We start from the raw sequence: 21,519 nt of genomic DNA, 5'->3' as shown, positions 1-21,519 counted from the left end.
TCAATGTCTCTCACATTTTAGAGAACTTTGTCAGGAGATCCAGATAGAAGCAAAATTTGAAGCAGATACTCTATCCACAGATATCAAATTACCTTGCTTTTAATAAGATATTTCATAGCATTTCTGCCTGTCTATACCTTTAAAGCTGATACTTGTAGGTAACAAGAGAGCAAGGGAACTCTGTTTTTCCTGAAAGCAGGGCAAACAGAACAGGGAGGGTGTACAGAATAATTAAAAGGTACACTGGCAATTGCAGAAGAATCCTTGAAAATACAATTCTTAAATACATTTTATTTCAAACAAGAGACTGAATTTCCTTTTTGTAGGAATGTATTTTTGAAATTATATTAAAAACTAGCAGAGGAAAGACGCAAATGTTTTATATACAAATCTTGCATCTTTTAATACATAAAATGAAGTCCAAATATATTGACTTTTCTCTATCCTGTAGTCTAGTCTTTAAAGCATTTGACTTTTCTTAAGTACTTATGAATGAAATTATATGATTTCTGGACCTGCTTTTAAATAATTCATTGGATGTAGGGATTGGGAGGTTGAGAAGTATTAACCATTCTGGAGTTGGGTGATAGGTATGTGAAGTTTATGGGGGTTCATTCTATTCTATCTATTTTTACATATGCTTAAAATTTTTCATTAGGAACAAAAAGCATAAGTGTGTGACTTACCACCATTAGGGTCATCTCTTCCTTGAGGTCATCATATCGTTCTTCTAGGCGACTAAACTCATTCAGAAGGTTCTGATATCTCAACCTTTCATCATTAAGGTCAAGTTCCAGTTGCTTTGTTTCTTCAATGAGCTTTTTCTCCATAGTCTCTGAAAGAAAGAAGAGGGAAATGCATACCAAAGATGGCTCCATGGAATGCAATTAGTGCAAATGTGCACAGTGACTTCTAGTTTCTCTGCCTGGGTTTTTTACTTATCACTATGATCTGTGAAGAATATTTTAGTGAATGTAGAGAAAGAAAAAACATCATGACAAAAAAATGAAATCACTTATTAATAACTATCATCTCTTGAATTCTGTGTACTATGGCCTTAGTAGGTATTCCTATTCCGATTCCAAAAATGGGAATTAATCTTTCTTTTTTCCTGGTATAAGAGATATTTCAGAGTATTTCTGGCCATTTGTACCATAAGATTATCTCTGAGGCTGATTCTTCTAGGGAACAAGAGAAATAGGGAACTCTTTGCTTCTTGATAGCCAGACAGGTAGGCATAGGGAGGGCTAAAGAGGCTTAAAGAGGTCACATAGCTGGAATCAGAAGAACCCAGGTTGGCCTGTATTCAAGAGTTATGCCTTGCATCACTATATTAAGGTGCCGTTAGTTCATACATTGGTTACAGCATATCCTTGATAAACTTTAAATAGTCATTGTCTAGCAACTGAACTGTATTTTCTAATTCTAATAATACTATATTTCAGGCTATTTATAAAATGTTTTGTCCAAATTAGTGTACTCTCTGAGAGGCAGAATTATTTCCCAAGTCTCTGTTGGAATGATGATTTCTCTGCAGGCTAGCTGTGAGACTCTAGAGTCTCTCTGTTCATCCTCAGCCCCATGGTTCTATCTTACAATTTTCCAGCATCCTAAATTCCCCTGCTATCTATTGCTTCCGTTTATAATCAGATAAATACCCAGGCTTGGTCATCTGTCTCATTTACTTCTTAGGCCACCTCCTGGGTGCTGTTGCTCAGATTCTGGGGAAACCCTGACTTTCCATTTACCCATTCCACTCTGCCTTATCTGTCGCCTGTGGCTTGCATTAGCTAGAACATGGTCTGGAGATCAGAGATTAGCCTCTGATTGCAGATAAAGCAAAGCAAAAAAAGTCTCAAATCTTGGCTTTATGTTTTAATTCAATGAGCCAACCAGTCACACTTACAATATTTAGTTCCTGCCCTATGGTCTATTTTACCCTTACATATTGTAGCTAAATTTGAGTTAATCTGTCCTGTCTGCTTCTATTGCGTCACCATTTCTTTCTCTGTAAATTCCAGGAGAGCAAGGGCTGCAAGTGTCTTGTCACAAGTGTTTCCCTGGTGCCCACCACAGAGCTTGCCAGGAGTAAGGCTTCAGTAATTTGTAAATGAATGAAAGAATTTTTTCTCTCTGTAACCTTCTACAAACTGCCCTTTATTCTCACCAGTTTGCTGAAGCTGCTCCAAGGCTACTAACAAATTTTCCCTAGACAAATCCATTGTTATTCTTTGTTTACATCATTCAATTTTAAATAACATATTTTCCTAGTAGTATTCTCATCATTCCAGATCCTTTCATCACATTCTGTATCCCAGCAGCCTTCTTTCCATAGCTTCAGTGACTGCTTTTTCCTTCCCCTCTTAATTTTCTCCTCAGGATACTTCTCTTTACATTATCTATAATTTATAGTCATTCTACAAGGCTTAATTTCAAGTTTTTCTTCTCTTTCCTCTACATTATCCTTTTTAATTGGGGGAGGCAGGAGGTGAGCAGTGCAGAGAAAGGAATGGAGGGCTCTCTTACTACCATAGTTTTAAAGGGTATGTTTGGTTCATTTCTTTGATCTCAATTTCTTATTCTCCCTCTAATTTTTGATCTTGATTTGCTTTCAGAACACCTTCTTCCTGAGGCCCTAGGTGTCAGCCAAAATTTAACACTCTAACAATGGATCTCATTAATTTGTTTCATAAACAGGTACTTTTCTCAATTTCCTCATTGCTGTCATTGTTATCATCATTGCTTTGATACCTCATCATTCCTTTTTTGAATACCACATCTAAAATGATAACATTCTATTGCTTCTTTTCATATAATATATCCTCACTCCAACCATCTCTTTTCTTCCATTTCCACTACCAATTACGGCAATTCAGATCTATATCTTCTTATACCATGTTTGTGTATAGGTGGATTCTTTGTAAATTATCTCCTTTCTAATCTTTCCCACAAACAGCAAATAGAATAACTGTCTGCATCTAGTTAATTCTCTATTTAAAAAATGTATAGTATAGTGTTTTTTAGTTTGGTGGCAAAGAGTGGTTGATCTTGGGAGAATATCATCCATTAGTTCAGCACTAAATAAATAAAAAGAATATACACAGACATACACAAGAATTATTAGCTCAAGAATTATTCCTAAATTAATAGGAATCATACAAGCCATGAGAGATAAATCATACATGCAGAACAAATTAATCTTTAAAAAAAAATACAACATTGGTAAACATGAGTTCACATTTGTACAAAGACAGACCACTTCTACACGTTCACTAATTCAACCAAAATACTTGGAACTCTTTCCTCTTGGAACTTAGAAAATTTACTGATGACAACCAGTTAGCTTACATCTTCAGTACATAAAAAATATTTAAACTCTAAGCAATGTGATAACTTATAAAAAATTGTTGTAACTTATAAAACTTTGGTGTGAGGATGTTTGGACTGCAGTAGGTTGAACCCACATGAACCTTACCTGTCATCTCCTTAGCCTGCTCGACAATAAGGTGGTTGAGGGTCTCTTTTTCTTGCTTCAACAAATTATTTTCTTCTTTCAGATTTGATACCAGCTATAAAATGAAACAACAAACTGAGATGGCTGCAATAGACAGAGGAAGCCCAGTTACTAGGTGTAGGACCACATAGCAGTAGCTCCTGTGCCTTACTTCTTTGCCCAGTTACATCTAGTGCTCCTTCAAACTTGTCTCAAGCATTACCTCCTCCAGAGAGCCTTATTAGAAACCCCCTCCAATTAGATGTCTCTTTTCTGGGCTACCACAGGATCCTGTGTATGCTTCTTTATAGCCTTTATAAAGGCTTTTCTGTCTTTCCTAAAAGACAAATTCCTGGAGAACAAGGATGGTTGAAGTTGTTGTTGTTATTTTACTTTGTACCTTGAGCATTTAGCAAATTGCCTGACACCTCTTAAGCATCTGCTCTCAAAGCAATGATACTGCCATCTCACCTCACATCCTACATAAAGCTCGTGTGTACCCATAATTCAAATGGAGAGATTAAGAAGGCTAGGATGGATGTGAAGGGCTCTTTGATTCTGGAAATTCACTGAAGACCTTACTATCAGTCTTGAGAAAAAGGATTTCCCTTTTATCTCCTTTTACAGTTTTGCAAGACTGAGAACTAGTACTTTTGTTCCTTAAGTAAGCATTGACCTTTAACTTACTGGTTCCTGGTGGAATAATGATTCTCAGGAAGCAAAAATCAAAATGAATGCTAACTTTGCAAAGGACATAATGTGTTCAGTTTATCTTTGGAAAAAATGTGTACCTTTTATCAGTAAAATTGGAACTGCTTTCTCTAAACAAGGAATTCATAAAGTTATAACTTTATTAATAAAGAGAAAGATGAGGAGCAAACTTCTCATCATGGAAGGGCTTCAGAGGCAGATAAAAGAGCTCTGTGAATAACAATCTCTGGTGACCAGGAAAGTCAGATAACAACACTATGCTACAGCAGAAGTAAGTCCAAAGGTGTCCCTTCTGATGTTCAGTCTCTTCCCTCCATACAGATATGGCTGTAACATCCATTCTCAGTAGAAGGTCTGAGTTCTTTCTGAGCTTTTGAGAGAAGCTGCTCTTTGTCAGTGGTGTGCTACCAATAGCCTGTGGTGTTTTTTCAGAATACATGTGCCAGGCCACATACCCAGAGCTTGGGCACGTGTATTTTTAAAATTTTCCAGCACATTATGACACATACTTTTGGTTAAGAGAAATAGCTCTAGTCTAACTTCGGGGTTCCTTGATCAGGCTGTTTGAGAATGTCATTTTTCCAACAATAAAGCTGGCTGCCATAGTGAAATGTTCTCATTCCTCCCGTCACTACACTCCATCCAAAACAATTAACAATAGTGCCTACAGCTATTCCTGTGAAAACTAGAGAATAACAAAATGAAAAGAAAGAAGAAATCTAACTCTGCTCATGTGTACTAGTATATTAAACTAGAACAGCAAGAACTTGTCTTTGAAGAGGAAAGGGGATGTTCCCATCAAGCTTAAATACTACATAGATTCAGAGAAATCTGGGAGCTTCCATGGACTCAGGAGACAATGAAAAAGGAGAGGTTTTCAACAGTCAAGAGAATCTCTTTGAATACACATTTGAATTCTGACAGAACAAGCTTGCCATATCAAAATAACACTATATAATGGCACTGCTAGAGATAAAGGAGCAATTGTTTTATTAGGACCCTGAATACCATGTAAAAATCTCAATTTTATTAGCTACACTATCATACATGAACTGCATCTAAGATCCTGCTGAAGTTCTCACTGCATATGCTGCTGTTAATGTGCAGAAGTCAGTGCAGAAAGAGTACTGTTGAGATTCTTATCAGCAGTTACAGCCAACACAGTCAACTCAGTTTTCATTCAGAGATGGTAATACTAGTGGAATCTCTGGAAATCTATTACTTTTTTCCAGTAAGCCTTATGTTAAGATGCTTTTATAAATGTATAAACAATGCATCTCATTTATGTTTGAGAAATCCGATGTTCTGTGTACTGAATAAAGTTTTGATATAATTTAATACAAATTTGTGGTGTGGAAGAACTGATCAATCTACAAGCATTTATTTGGTTCTGTCTGCACAGAAGCTCTTGGCTATGATTGGTCTACAGACATGTGGACCTCTTCTTCTTGGACTTCTTAATACAGCCTTAATGCAGGTTTCCATAAGAGTCCCTACTATCAGGTATTGACTTAGTCACTATCACTGTACTGAAGAAAAAGGAGTCCACACTCTAGCAAACCAAGACATTTAAAGAAAAAAGTGTGTATAGTTAAGTATTTGGTCATCAATTCTCTTCTTAAATTAATTCTTTCTACAAAAACACCTGCAGCTACTCATTGATCTTGTGGGAGACAGGTTTGGGAAACATTAATAAAGAACATTAAACCAACTGAAATTTTATTTCACCTTCAATTAAAACCAAAATTGAGCCACATGGGCCAGGACAAGATGATAGCACATTTCCTTTATGCAGAGGAGTATATGGGGTACAGATGTTAGTTCCTACCTGCTCAGTTTCTTGTTTGTATCTATCTGCATGTTCTTCGATGAATTTTTTCTCTGACTGAGTCTGTTCCAGGTCTTTCCGGAGCTTGGCAATTTCTTCCTGCAGACTGAGGATCCGTCCAGTAGCAACCTTAGCTTCCTCTTCACTTAATTGAAGACGTTCTACATCACTTCGTAATTTCTCAGTCTCAGAGTTGTATATTCCTTCCAAATTGGTCAGCTTCTCCATGAGGCATTTATAGTCTTTGTTCTTTAAACACCCACACACAAAACAATAAATAAATAATCACATCATCAAATGTACTTATTGAGAAAGCCATGCTTATGGATTTAGCATTGGTATAGTATCTAATCAAAATTCTAGCCACAACAGTTACAATAACACAAAGAGTACCCTCTTTGAGACACAAAGAGAGAAAAGAACAGACAAAATTAATTCTGTTTTACATGACAAGCAACATAGATTTGATTTTCTCATAGTCACAAGGTGAATATACAGTAAATCCTTAATTTCCTGATTCTTGATCCAGAAATAGGGAAATTGAATGGTTGCTTTTGAAAATAGATCAGAGTGCCAACAAAAATCATATGCTAGTCAGATGATGCATAAGAATAAGATGGCCTCAAAATCACAAGTTGCCTATAAATCTATATGTTTACTACTTCAAAAACTCCTCTCCCTTCAGAAAACTTTTCTGATGAATCCAATTTCATTCTGATCCCTGTTTTTCTTTGCCCTCCATCACATTACATATTCTTATCATTTGCATGTGCTAAATATTGCTTGGTAACTATTCCCAAGCCATCAAACTGTTATCTCTGCAAATAGATTCTAGGCTCCACAGAAGCATGGATCTCTCTCCCAGCTTCTTTTGCTAAAGGAAGTGCTTCTCAATGCTAAACATCAAAGTAACAGCTCACAATACCAAGGTTCTTGCTGGGTACCTGGGTCTCATTCATGAGTATCTATTTGATACTTTCTTCTCTCACCCCCTGTATCCACAAATTTTGTTCAGTTCCTAGGATTATCTGTGTACCTATCACTATCTACCACAAATTATAGTCTCTAAAGGTAAAGATGGTAGCTTACTTATCTTTGTATTCCTAACCTACCCTACCTTCTACCATAGAGCTTTGTGCAAAGTAAGGACTCTGTAAATGTTTGTTACAAATTTTTAACAATGACCTTACTCTTACAATCTTCCAATTCTTCTATTTTACTTTTTAAGGTAAAAATAAAGAAAAAAAAAATAAATGTTAGCTGTTTTTAATATAGCTGTCCAAAAGACAGACATCTGTTTTGAATACTTCACAGGCTCAAAAACTTTAGGATACCATTGCTCAGAGACAAAGGGATGGAAATGTGAAAACAAACAAAGAACCATTTATGTATAGTGGAACACCTAGGACTACGGCTGAGTTCTCTTTGACCATTAGTATCCTTCAGAGCAAAATGCAGAAACATAAAGAAATTCAATCGTGCTAATTTTGGATTTAACTCAGTGAAATGTATTTAAATATGTATATGTGTGAACACATGTGCTCCTTATAGACAAGGAGAACCATATATTTCTTTTTATTGTGGCTTCCAGTGAACTCAGAAGCAAGTGGATAGCTCAACTTCAATAACTACCTAGGACCCTATAACTTAAATCTTTTTTTCTTATTTCCATTTTTTTCATGAATGCTTAAAACATGCTTCCGTTTTTTTAATAATATATGTCTTTTTTTCCTCCTTTATTTTCCTCGCTGACTTTAAAAATTAAGACTTAATCTCTCCATATCTTAATCTTAATATAACACTTAATCTCTCTATATCTCAGTTTTCTCATCTGTAAAATAAGCATTATAATACATGCTAATAAAGAAAACAGTGAAAGAGCTCTGTAATGTTAAAGTACAATATGACTCTAGATCATGTAGGTTTGGAGGGTTAATAAATTTGGCTGTGTTTTACTTCTAATAGTCTCAAAAACAATTTCCTGCATTAGTCCTTGCCTAGGAGCTTGTCATTATTTTCATGTTCATTACTGTCATTATTGTCACCTCTTGCTCAGACTGTCAAGAGGAAACAATATTGAAAATCATCCCAGTGGATTTCTTTAAGCACACTACTTTCAGGGCTTCTGACTAAAACAGACCTGCTCGTCAACTTTGCGCTGCAGCTGCATGATCTTGTTCTCCATGCCAATATGGAGCTTCTTATAGCGCTCCACGGAGCGGGCCTCAATCTTGAGCTTCTTCAGCTCACGCTTGGCCATCATTCGCCGGAAGCAGCACTGAAGGTAAATGATAGCTTGCATGCTCCTCTTGTAGTGTGCCCGAGCCAGCCAGCCCCGGACCCACTTCTGAATGATGACTGCTTTGTGCTCACGGAGTATCTGCCGAGAAAGATAAGGAGAAGAATGTTAGACCCTGCACTAGACTCAAGGCTCACTCTAGCAACCTATGTCAGATTAAGAATCCATATGATAGTTAAAGGTAAAGACATAATAGTTGAATCAACAATTTATTATGTAGGTTATACATATCATAGATTATGTATAGAGACAAAATTACTTTAAAAAGTTGACTTAAAAAGGTGTTTTGAGAAATATATATTAAGATATGTGTTGCATTCACTTGTCCTATGTATAATTATAAGCCAGAGTATATACTAGAAGCTGTTGAAATAAAAGGCACCAAATTACTAAAAGAAAAAAATTCAGAAAAAAATACCTTAGATTTCTTATTGGTGTTTGACTCCTGTTGGCAACAGGTGATCCTCTATAAAATTAACAGAATCTAACATTCTGTGAACTGTGTGCTATTAAAATAAAAGATGTACCCACCACCCTTACTGTTGATGTCACCTCACTGTACCTATACTTGTGGACAAGGGGTAGGTCAGCAAGCTGGCTGTAGAGGCCAACACTCGGGGCACTGAAAAGTTTACTACTGATTAATTGATTTTTGTTTCTCTAGAAACTAAAAATGACACTGCTGTTTGCCACATTTGAGGAATACCATTCTAGTGAGGTTTCTCATGGTTGTTTCACTCTACTTATGGGATTCAAAGGTAGGAGGGATGGGGCTTTAGAAGGAAAGCTAAAAGTAAGATTAGTTGAAAAAAGATCTAATCTTCATTTTGATTTTATACAGTATTTGCTAAAAATGATACCCCCCTAAACTTTTAAACAACTTTTTTGTTGTAAAAAAAGGGTTACTTTATGAGATGGTATATTTCTCATCACTAAAGACCAGCACACAGAGATTGTCTAAACCTTTCCAGGAATGATGGAGAAGGAATTAATGAGTTTTAAGAAAGACTGAATTAGAAAAACCTTGAGGACCTTTTAAGTCTCTCTATAATTTTACGACATAAATTATATGATACATTTAAATGCACACACTTGATTATTACAAAAGGACAAATGCGTCTCTTGTGAAACTTTAAAAATGTGAAAAATCTCTGAAATCATCTATTCAAAGAGATAGTTTAATACGATCATTAAAAGAATAATTCCTATTTTCAGGTTATGTACCTGAGATAAACAATGAAAAAGAAACATGCCACCCTAGAAGAGGCATTTAGGAGATAGAGGTTAAATTTTAAATCATCAAACACAAAATAAATGTAGATATTTAGGAGACTTGAATAGTAACTTCAGCAAACTCAAGCCTGCCTTTTTGGGCTGTTTTCCTAATGCTGGGGCAATCTTTAGTTCTTATTAAGTGCAGTCACTGGGCACCATCCTGAAGTGAGGTCAGATATTATGAACGCTCACTGAACATCACTGTTTGTCTTATCCAGGCAACTAATGAGCAACTGGATAATATGCAGTGATGGCAAATTCAAGGCGTTCAGACTTTAAAACTCAAGCGGCACACAGTGGCAAAGCTATTAATGCCAATTTTCTTGTTCATTTCCTTCTCCAATTTCCCCATGTAACTCAGACATTGGTCCATTTCAGCCAAATGGAAGCAGTATATAATTAGAATTTCTATTCTCAATCTCATTTCTATCAGTAAGTAAGAGAAATTAAAGTACACCTGTTCTCCCTTTAAGAACTGCCACTACCACCACCACCCCCAACCCCACAGAGGAAACTCGGACCTGAAACACAGTTAAAAGGAACACTAATGGGGTGACTGCTGGCCAGTGGCAGTCCGGGCTGGTCAGAGACTGCTACTGCCAAACCAATGGCCTCACAACCTAGTTCAGATGGTGCTGAGGAAAATGGAAGGGTGACCAGTTTGGTGTATCTAAAAGTCCAAGTTCAAGCCTGCTTCTTCTCTAGAAGGTATATGCTTATATAAGAAGAGGATCAGATTATAAAGCAGGTTGAACAGAGAGAAAAGAGCTATAGTAGGCATCTTCAATTTTTCTTCAAATCACAGCTATTAAACATGCTCATTCAAGCCTCACTAGTTGCAATATTTTAGGTCTAAAATTATTTCAAAATAAAAAAAGTAAAAATAAATAAATAAATAAAAGAATAAGCCCAAGGTCACACCAAAGTACTGATATAGGATTAGAAACCCATCCCCCAAACCACCCTCGTGATGTTCCTTCAAACAATGATGCCCACAGAATCTTAGATACAGACTGCATATTTACGGCTTATTAGGAATATATCCTACAGGCCAGACTCAAAACCTTGTCAAAACGAAAGAGATAAAAACCTTTCATCAGCTAGGGTTATACACTGTCACAAGGGATGACTAAGATTAATATGGTGATCTATTATCTACAAAGTCATATTGATTACTGCTAGATATAAAGATTGTCACAAACTTCTGGAGCAGTATATCCTAGTCAATACAATTTTAACAACATTAATGTTGTAATTTATTTCCTCTTCACCACTGTAAATTCTTTCAAGGTTATTTCTTTCTTGAAAGAATTTCTACTCATCTGTCATATATTCATCCTATTCAAAGCTCACTAGAGTAGGTTGAGTAAGGGCCTCTAAAGACGCCAAGTCACAATCCCTGGAACCTATACATGTGTTTTTTTTTTCACAGATTTGCAGGGTCTTTGCAGATTTAAGTTAAGAATCTTGAGTTGGGGAGATTATCGTAGAACACGTGGGTAGCCCCTAAATACCATCACAAGTATCCTTCTAAGAGACAAATATGAGAAGAGAAGGTCATGTGAAGATGAAAGCAGAGACTGGAGTGATGAAGCCACAAGCCAAGGAATGTTGGCAGGCATCAGAAGCTGGAAAAGGCAAGGAAAGGATTATTCCCTAGAAATTCTGAAGGGAGTGCAGCCCTGCTGTCACCCTGTCTTTAGCCTAGTGATTATGATTTCAGACTTTTGCCTCTAGAATTGTGACAGAATAAATTTTTGTTGTTTTAAACCACCAAGTTTGTGACAATTTGCTAGAGCAGCCACAGAACATTAATATACTAACTTCTGTCAAATCACCCTGACATGGAAAAAAAGGAGGTGAATTTTCTTTTTCCATTTTCTTTTTACTAAATATATGTACTTTCATACTTGATATTTAAAAATATATTGTAACTGTTGGTAGTCCCCATAAAGTTCCTACATAGTAGCCCCTGTGGTATTTCACAAAGAGGTGGAATTAGATTAATGTTAAAGGAATTAATAAACAAAGTTGGAAAACAATGCCTCACCTTGCGATACCTATTTCTGGCCAGGTAGCCTCGCAAATAAGACTGAAGAACAATGGTAGCAGCTCGTCTAATCTTGTACCTCCTGCGGACCACATACATGCGCCAGTACTTCTGAATGATGGTTGCTGCCTTGGTTCTGCGCAGAAATTTAGCATAGCTGGCCAAAGCAACAGTGGTGCATTGTCAGTAATCAGGAAAACCCAGGAATACATTTCGTAGAGACTTAGAGCGTCAATGTCTTTCTTTGGCTTAATGAGTGGTACTTCCATTTTACTATTCTAATAATGTGCACATTAAATCAAAATTTATATATACTTATATTTGTATAGCAATTTATAGTTTCCCAAAGTACTTTTACATTCAGTATCTCATTTGAGCCTTCTCTTTTCTTTAACCTGTCTGTTTGGGTATATTCTTTACCATTAATTAATTTCTACTGATACTTCTAAAAGGAAATTACCCTAATACATAATCACACTGAAGTGTAATTCTCTTATGGACCTTCTAAGTTAATTGTTTCCCAAAACTCCTCAGTGGAGTCATTACTAACCAGCTTATAAACATGACTGTTTAATTTACACACAATTTCTTCAAGCTTATATAAAAGTAATAAAAATAAAGAATAAGAAGGACATAAGTAGACAGTAATTCATAATTTCTTTTTGAGGATGAATCTGAACCATTCAAAGGCTGAATGAAATTTTACTTTATTTAACTGTCTTGTAAGTCAATATTGGCACTTGAAACTAAGAAGGGTTGAGGTGTTGCCTTCTCATGTAGGCTAATCATTAAAAACTGTCCCAGGTTGGACAGTTAGATGGGCACCCTAACCTTAGGGACCTGTGAACCAGAATGGGTAAGTCCCCCGGAGACTTACCATCGAGCCTGGTAGCCCCGCACATATCTCTGCACAGTAATGGCAGCCTTCCGCAGGCGCAGGTACTTCTTCCTCAGCAGCCAACCCCGGATTGTCTTCTGGATCCGGATGCATGCAGCCCTCAACTTGTCTGCTCTCAACTTTTCCAGATAGGCCACTTGACCAGCACGGAAAAAGATCTTTGTTTTACCAAACTGGTATTTATCCTTATCCTATTTTTGGAAGAAATTGCATAATCAGAGGTAGAAACAATAGTCATATAAATGAAATCTTAAAAGAGAAAAAAACGCTTAAAAGCAGAATCAGTGAAGGGATGAATCTATTAGCTAAAACTTGGGTTACATCACAAATTAACTAATGGAGCCAGATTTGTGATCCTATGCAAGATGAGCAAATAGAAGGGATTTTAAGGAAAACTGCAGTATAAGAGCTAGTTTCCAGAGTTATTCTACCTGGAATTATTATTTGAAGTCAAAAACTTGGTTGTGGGTTATAGGCAGTTATTATTTGCTTGTTTGTACTTTAAACATGTCAAGGAAATGGAGATGCTGACACTCCCTCTGACTGACCCAGGCTGTAAGGATTACATCAGGCTGTATACTCCATGAGAAAACTGAAGGGACAAAAACACCAGAATAAAGAATAAGACAGAAAGAAATGCACACAAAATAAAGATTAAAAAACAAAAAACCTTGGGTTTTCATATTAAGAATTAAGTTTCTCAACAGTTATTGTTTGGTCATCAACAGTATCCAAAAGCAAACAAAAGCAACCCTATAAATGTGTTTAAAATCCTTCTATAAATTTCAAAACTCCTTTTACAAAAATATAACCATTTATATTGCTCATTGCTACTGATCATAATCAGAGCCAATCAGTAAATACAAATATGCTTGCTATTTCTGTTTATTACATTGTGACCCACCTTATCTGGAAGAAAGTACTAAGGTATAAACTATTCCTGTGTCAAAAGAATAGATTTTACTAATATTAGTCACTACTGTGATCTGAAATTCTAAGGGAAAGCAGAGAAAATCACTTTTCACTGTTAGATATGTCCTATCTAGTACATGAAAGTGAAAAAGCAGAAACTTCCAAATATATCTACAATTATTTCAATATAAGTCAATAGAGTTTACGTATGAACCTTAGGCTTGAGATATAAAAAGAGCTGGTAAGTGGTGTTCTCTCTCTTTTTCTTTCTTCCTTCCTCTCTCTGTCCCTCTTCCTGCCCCACTGCAGTCTCCCTCACTCCAGCCCATGACAACCCTGCACTCTATCTTGTAGCCTCATCTGCCATTGGCCCTGCAAAGCCCTGATACAGGCCTGGAGTGGTCTGTGCGAGGAGTCCAGGCATGACTGTTCCTACTTCCTACTGAACCCAGATTAGAAACCCAAACCCAGGAAGTGTACCCACACTCTTGACTAGGGACACTAAAGGTGGTTTCTTCCCTGCATTCCAACTCAAAAAGCACTTTACATATTACCAAGAAAGAGAATTCAGTTCTTTCAAAGAAAAAAATGATGTTATTATCAAAGAAGAAGTATTAAATTTAGTAAATAGCTAGTAGTTACAAGTGACTGCCTCAAACTGAGATAATCAAGCCAACTAGTGTCAAATAAGTGAAAATAATTTTGAAAAACTTTTCATGAATCTTAAATTTTCCATGACCTAGGTCAGTGATTCTCAAAATATGATCCCCAGACAAGCATCAGCATCACCTGGGAAATTGCTAGAAACTCAAATTACTGGGCGCCACTCCAGATCTACTGAGTCAGAAATCCTGGAGGTGGGCCCAGGAATATGTGTCTGAACAAGCCCTTCAGTTGATTCTGATGCACATAAAGTCTGAGAACTCCTTAGCATAGCATGCAAGACTTTGCACATCGACCTACATTTCCTAACGAAATCTTTCATTGCAAAAAACTTGACTGTTTTCCGAGCAAACACTATGTTTTCCTACTTCATGCCTTGCTCCCTCCTATAACACTCTTCTTCCATTTTTATACAATCTATCCTATTTTTCAGGGCCTGAATCAAAATATGAAATTTTTGAAATTGTTCTCCATACCATAGCTGGATATGGCTTTATCTTCTTCTTATTTCTTGTCCCACTCACTATTTTTTTTAAATTAAATTCAGTTTTATTGAAATATATTCACATATCATACAGTCATCCATGGTGTACAATCAACTGTTCACAGTACCATCATATAGTTATGTATTCATCACCACAATCTATTTCTGAACATTTTCCTTACATCAGAAAGAATCAGAATAAGAATAAAAATAAAAATAAAAAAGAACACCCAAATCACCCCCTCATCCCACCCTAGTTTTCATTTAGTTTTTGTCCCCATTTCTCTACTTATCCATCCATACATTAGACAAAGGGAGTGTGATCCACAAGGTTTTCACAATCACACTGTCACCCCTTGTAATCTACATTGTTATTCAGTCATCTACAGGAGTCCAGACTACTGGGTTGGAGTTTGACAGTTTCAGGTATTCACTTCTAGCTATTCCAATACATTAAAACCTAAGAGGTATTTTCTATATAGTGCATAAGAATGTCTACCAGAGTGACCTCTCGACTCCATTTGAAATCTCTCAGCCACTGAAACTTTATTTCATTTCATTTTGCATCCCCCTTTTGGTCAAGAAGATGTTCTCAATCCCATGATGCCAGGTCCAGATTCATCCCTGGGAGTCATATCCTGTGTTGCCAGGGCGATTTACACCCCTGGGAGTCGGGTCCCACATAGGGGGAAGGGCAGTGAGTTCACCTGCCAAGGTGGTGAGTTAGACAGAGAGCAGGCCACATCTGAGCAACAAAGAGGTACTCGGGGGAGACTCTTAGGCACAATTATATGCAAGTTTAGCCTCTCCTTTGCAGTAACGAGGTTCATAAGGGCAAGTCCCATGATAGAGGGCTCAGCACATCAAACCACCAGTTCTAATCTTTGTGACAACATCAGCATCAGTCCAGGACTCATTCAGTATTTGATAGATACTAAGGTATATTATACTTGTCTTTAAAATGCATTAATTTCCTAGATAGAAAGACTACATTATCTGAAGATAAGACTGACTTTTTTTTTACTCACACCGAATCTGGTCTGGTGTCTTTCTTAAAAAAACACTAGGTAAGTATTTGTTGACAACGATCAAACTCACTAAAAAGAATGTCTCAAGTGTGGGTCCACGCCTCATAATCCTGTTTCCTGATATTGGACCAACATCCTCACCAATCCTAACATTCTAAACTCAGTGTCCCTCAACCTCCAAGAGAGAGTACCCCTCCACTCCCTTCTACCCCCAAATAATCTTGATTAATGATCTTTTATATGGAAGCTTCCAGGGTTTTCAAAGTTCAGAACCACAAGGCCCTTGGCCTATATCTGTTCAGGTAAAGGTAAGTGAAAATCTTTCTTACCACTATCAGTTTCTCTAATACATTCTTGCATGTTTGCTTTCTGTCACTCAGAACATCTTTTTGCTTCATTAGGACTCGGTAGCGGCTGAAAAATTCTTGATAAGTCCACCTATAAGAAGAAACTTGCATCAGCTTATTTAAAGAAGCAGAGCCTTTTCCTCTAGGAGCCCTTACATTTGAGAACTGCCACGCTTACCGTGAGGGGAAACCTGCCGCACTGATCCGGATGGTTTCCAGGACACCACATGCTCTCAGTTGCTGCACTGCCCTCTTCTCATCAAACCTACAAGTAAAAATGAAAATCATTAAAGAACCCTGGCTGTTGCCCCCAAATTACTCTCTTCAGTCCAGAAATTAAGTTCATTTGTAAAGAGACAAGGGGACAAATTAGAAAAGAATCATTCAAAAGTTGGAGCAGTGATCACTGTGGAAAACTCCATGAGAGGGTGGGAGGAGACACTTGGCAGTAAAAATAAAGAACTGCAAAGATTACCCGTGGTTCATACCACAGACTCAAAAGTTACACCTTTGAGCATCTATCTATCTATCTATCTATCTATGCTGGTTTGAATGTATTATGTCTATCTATCTATCCATCTATCTATCTATCTATCTATCTATCTATGCTGGTTTGAATGTATTATGTCCCCCAAACACCATTATCTTTGATGTAATCTTGTGTGGGCAGACCTATCAGTGTTAATTAGATTGTAATTCTTTGAGTATTTCCATGGAATGTGCCCCACCCAACTGTGGGTGATAACTGATGAGATATTCCCATGGAGGCATGGCCCCACCCATTCAGGGTGGGCCTTGATCAGTGGAGCCATATAAATGGGCTGACAAATAGAAGGAACTCAGTGCAGCTGCAGCTGAGAGTGACATCTTGAAGAGGAGCTACAGCCAAGAGGGACACTTTGAAGAACGCACTGGAACTGAGAGAGGAGCTTCAGCTTACAGAGACATTTTGGAGACGGCCTTTGAAAGCAGACTTTTGCTCCGGAGAAGCTAAGAGAGGACAAACGCCCCAAGAGCAACTGAGAGTTACATTTTGGAGAGAAGCTGAAGCTTAGAGAGGAACGTCCTGGAAGAAAGCCATTTTGAAACCAGAACTTTGGAGCAGATGCCAGCCACGTGCCTTCCCAGCTAATGGAGGTTTTCTCGACACTATTGGTCATCCTCCAGTGAAGGTACTTGATTGTTGATGCATCACCTTGGACACTTTATGGCCTTAAGACTGTAACAGTGTAAACAAATAAACCCCCTTTCTAAAAGCCAATCCATTTCTGGCGTTTTGCATTCCAGCAGCATTAGCAAACTAGAGCACTGTCTATCTATCTATCTTTTAAACAACAAAGTCCTCTGCATTTTGCCTATACTTGCTACTTGGTTCTGACTAGATGTTCCCAGAATTCTTCAGCTCACCATATACAGCTCTACTGGAATAAAGACTGGCCAGCCCTGGAAATTTCTTTAACAAGAAGGACAAGTTAAATATGCCCCACATTCATATGCTTGGGAGTAGTTAATAGGAAAGCTTATGTTGTACATATGTTTCCACAATTTAACAACAATAACAACAAACACCAACAAAAGAAACAAAGACATACAATACATGATCCTGGACAGGATCTATTAATGACAGAGAAAAGGCTCAAAAGGATATTATTGGGACATACGAAAAATTGGAATATAGACCATAAGCTTTACATCAGTGTTGAATTTCTCGAACTGGATAACTGTACTAAGGTGTTTACATAACTGAGAATCCTCGTTCTTAAAAAATGTCCATGGAAGCATTACGTATGTATATAGGGGCATAATGTATATAAGTATTGAACACATAATTCAATATGTATACAACCTACTCCCAAATGTTCGGAAAATGGATAGATAAACAGATAAAAAGACAGATAAACAGACAGACATATGGCAAGTGTGGCAATATGTTAAAATTGGTGAATTTGGGTAAGGGAGGGATGTAGATTTTATTGGAATTCTCTGTATGGGTTTGTATTATTTTTGCAACTGTCCTGTAAGTTTAAAATTACTTCAAAATAAAAAGTTAAAAATATATATGCCCCATTCAGGTATTTTAAAAAAATTCTAAAAGCTATTTAATTCGATGAGTAACTACTAGGTATTTATATATTTTACATGTATTTCACTCTAGACAATTGGCATCTTTCAGTTGACACTAAAAGAGGAAGAAGAAAGGTGTGCCTCTCCCAGATGATCACTCCTGTTTCTTCCCTAGTTCAGCCCTGAACAACCTATGCAAGCTTCTGCAGCACTCTTCTTAGCTGTTCCAACGTTGGTAGCAAATAGGGGTTGGAAGATGGACGCTAATGGCCCCAGGCCTGGGAATGTCCCAGAAAGAGACCCAGGGTGTGGCAACTTCTTCTTGCTTCTCACTTCCTTCCCAAAAGGGTTTCTTGGTGGTGAGGCAGATGGGAGGATGGTAGTCCTTCAGAACTGCCCTACAGTCTAAGACAGAATCTCCAGAGAGCTCGACTGGCAAGAGTGTAGGGAAACAGGCACTCTGATTCACTGTGGAGTGGAAACGGGAGTTATTACAACCTTTGGCAAAAGTGCCTGGTCTTTGACCCACAAATACCACTTCTAGCAATATATTATAGTAAGGAGATAATCAGACAAATATACAAAAATGTTTGGCAAAAGATGGTCATCATAGCACTGCTGGAATAATCTAAATGGCCATCAATAGGGAATAATTTTAACATATGATGGTATGTCTATTCAGTGGGATACTCTGCAGCTACAAAAATGACAATGTGGTTATTTATTTACTAACATGGAAAGTTGTTTCCAGTCTATTAAGTTAAAAACAGGATACAAAACAGCAATTTTAGCATGAGCCTCTTCCTTTTGTTAATCTTTCCCTTTCTCATACACACATGAACACACACATATACACACGTACAGCGCAGGGAAGGAAGGGAGTTTGGTCGGTCAGTCAAGAAAGATCTATGCCAGTTAAATACCAGTTATCTCTACGAATGGTGGATGTTTTTTCATTTATTTTTATACTATTCTGTACTTCTTGAAAATTTCTTTTATAACGTGCATGTGTTACTTTTAAAATTAGAGAAATATTTCCATTTTGAAAAAACAACCTCCAGAAAGATTCATTCTTCCTTTATACACGGTATTTGAAGCAAAATGAGATTTTGGTAAAAATAGATATTCTCCTATGGTTTTAAAAGTTGAAGGCAATGGGGAAACTGTAAACCTTCACTAACCTTATCCAATCCACCTCACTTCAAGCTCTAATTTTAACTAATGCCCAAATTAACAAAAAGCCCAGAAAGGTCTTGAAGCAAAATAACTTCAAAATAGAAAATACATCTAAGAGTATTGGTTGAACTCAACTTTAAAAATCCTCAGAGACCAAACGTTAACTTGTTGTCTCATTCTCTAAATGCAAGAAAAACTGAAATAATCTATTAACTAGTAGTTTCCTAATCAGTAGTTTTTCTTACGTTGGTTTGGTAATCTTTATAAGATACGGACCCTTTTAAATTCAGTAGTTGAGAAATACTTACGTGAATGGGAGCTTGAAGTCATTAGGCTTAATACAACGCACATAGTGAGGGGTAGTGGCATTCAGAGTTTCCATAAGCAGGTGAAGGGAGTTTCGGAACTGTATGAAAAAGAGCAAAAAGGGCAGCAAAGTTTGTCAAAAGTCAAAGATAAGGTAAAACAATTAAAATTTCTCTTCCTTTGACACTAATGGAGATGACTTTGCCACCTATGAATTTGACCCATCTAGGGCTTTAGGTTAAAATTTGCTTCAAATCTATCATTATATAAATAGATAATATAACTTCATCTGCTCAAAACATATTAACTCTCCTCTCACACCTTTTTTCCCCACTTCCTTCTTCAGAAAGTTTCCTTCTACAGAAAGTTTCTGTAGCCTCCTGTTGTGAGCTAAGAATTTTGACTAAAAATATAACCTTGCTTTGAGAATATTAAGGCCATTTAATCATGTAAAGTGGGAATCTTGCTGTAAAATACTGAAAAAAAAGTAGCAGATGACAAAGAAGGGCTCAGGGAATGAATGTTAGAACAGAAGAGTACAGCCTGTGGTCAGGTCGCAGTTACAGACATGGGATCAGGACTGGAGGCTGGGAACCTGTGTCAGGCTCTGCTTCCTATTTACACTGGGCACACAGTCCCATGGACAAGAAAACAAGTTGCCTAGTGCTCAGCCTCCCATCCAAAGGCCTCACCGTTTTTTCAGGTACGAAGCATATGTATATAAGGTTTCCACATCCCACAGGGCATAATACGCCAAAGAAAGGAAAGGGCATTATTCCTGCACTGGGGGAGCTAATGCTCTGTACAAATCCAGATGTAAAACAATCAGAGTACAAAACAAAGACAGCAGTGGTCTGTGAAAGACGATATACATTAGAAGAAACAAGATGTAGACAAAATTATTTTCAGAAAGGCTTAAGCAGAATCACAGGTCTAAAGCTGAGGATCCCACCTGGAAGGGCGAAGAAGGAAGACCTGAGGTTTCAGCAGAGCCACAGGGGAAGGAGGACTGCAGCAGCTCCCCTGAACTTACCTGGTGCCCCACCGTTTTCTTGTGCTCTTTGGCTGCCTGGCCTGGTCTGCCTTTGGTGGGCTTTGCAGGAGTGCGTGTGAGGGGTGTACGCCCTGAAGAGGTGGCTGAAGTTGGACTGATGGTTTTCTCATCATCTTGAAATAATTCTGGTAGCATCTTAAACTGAGTCAGAAGCAGCAAAAGGACATTATACTCTAAACCAAAATGTAAATGTATACCTTGCAGAAGAAACATTATGAAGATGACTTTGATCCATAGTGATTCCCTTCATTAAGTAAACTTTTTCAGATTTACATTCCAAAAATAATCAATAACTATATTAGGAGCCAAAAATATAAGAGTAAGGTGAGATAAATGCCACAAAAAATATAGGTAGAAAAATGCAATAATTTCACACCATTTTTGGGGAAAAACAAAATAAAACCTACTGCATTCAGAGACTTGAAATCCTAATCCACAGGAAACAGCCACTCTAAACACAGTACTAGTTCTAACTATAATTATTTTATGAGCAAAATACTAATAGAAAATTCTATCTTATTACCTCCCCTCCACAAAATGTTTTACCATCAGGGAGAGAAAAACACCAGCCCAAATTTGCAAGTTATTTATCAAGTTTTTACTCACATGCTTCATTTGTCTACACACTAATTCAAGTGCTGAGCAATGCCATTGAAAATCTCAGCAGAAAGTGTGTCATCAACTAGTTCTAAAATATGTCAAGACTATAAAATAATCATGAAGTAATGACAATTTAGAGAAAATAATTTGGAGTCTAGGGTGAAAAAGGACAAAAAAAAAAAAAAAAAAAAAAAAAAAAACGAAACAAACAAAAAAACCATGCCCTTATCTTGTAAGCTTTTATATTTGTTTTCAAAAGGTTTAAAACTTGATTGCATAATTCCTGTAATCAATTTTGTTTTCACTAGGTTAGAAATATAAAAGACTTTTC

The 21,519-nt window shown here is 37.1% G+C and overlaps 1 protein-coding gene across 9 annotated transcripts in view; it reads right to left on the bottom strand.

Annotated features, from left to right (window-relative positions):
• Window positions 1-21,519, bottom strand: part of MYO5A (myosin VA) — a 263,746-nt gene that overhangs the window by 50,902 nt on the left and 191,325 nt on the right. For all 9 annotated transcript variants that reach the window (XM_037833939.1, XM_037833940.1, XM_037833944.1 and 6 more), the window contains 10 exons: window positions 20,568-20,729; window positions 19,537-19,634; window positions 16,167-16,253; window positions 15,971-16,079; window positions 12,534-12,745; window positions 11,657-11,813; window positions 8,173-8,412; window positions 6,033-6,281; window positions 3,476-3,569; window positions 687-835 (listed from right to left, as the gene is read on the bottom strand). In XM_037833939.1, coding sequence (XP_037689867.1) covers window positions 687-835; window positions 3,476-3,569; window positions 6,033-6,281; window positions 8,173-8,412; window positions 11,657-11,813; window positions 12,534-12,745; window positions 15,971-16,079; window positions 16,167-16,253; window positions 19,537-19,634; window positions 20,568-20,729 — 1,557 coding nt within the window. The remainder of the gene's footprint in view (window positions 1-686; window positions 836-3,475; window positions 3,570-6,032; window positions 6,282-8,172; window positions 8,413-11,656; window positions 11,814-12,533; window positions 12,746-15,970; window positions 16,080-16,166; window positions 16,254-19,536; window positions 19,635-20,567; window positions 20,730-21,519) is intronic.

The sequence above is a fragment of the Choloepus didactylus genome, chromosome 4 (genome assembly GCF_015220235.1).
Source record: "Choloepus didactylus isolate mChoDid1 chromosome 4, mChoDid1.pri, whole genome shotgun sequence".
NCBI lineage: Eukaryota > Metazoa > Chordata > Mammalia > Pilosa > Megalonychidae > Choloepus > Choloepus didactylus.
This window is presented reverse-complemented; position numbering and strand designations above follow the sequence as displayed.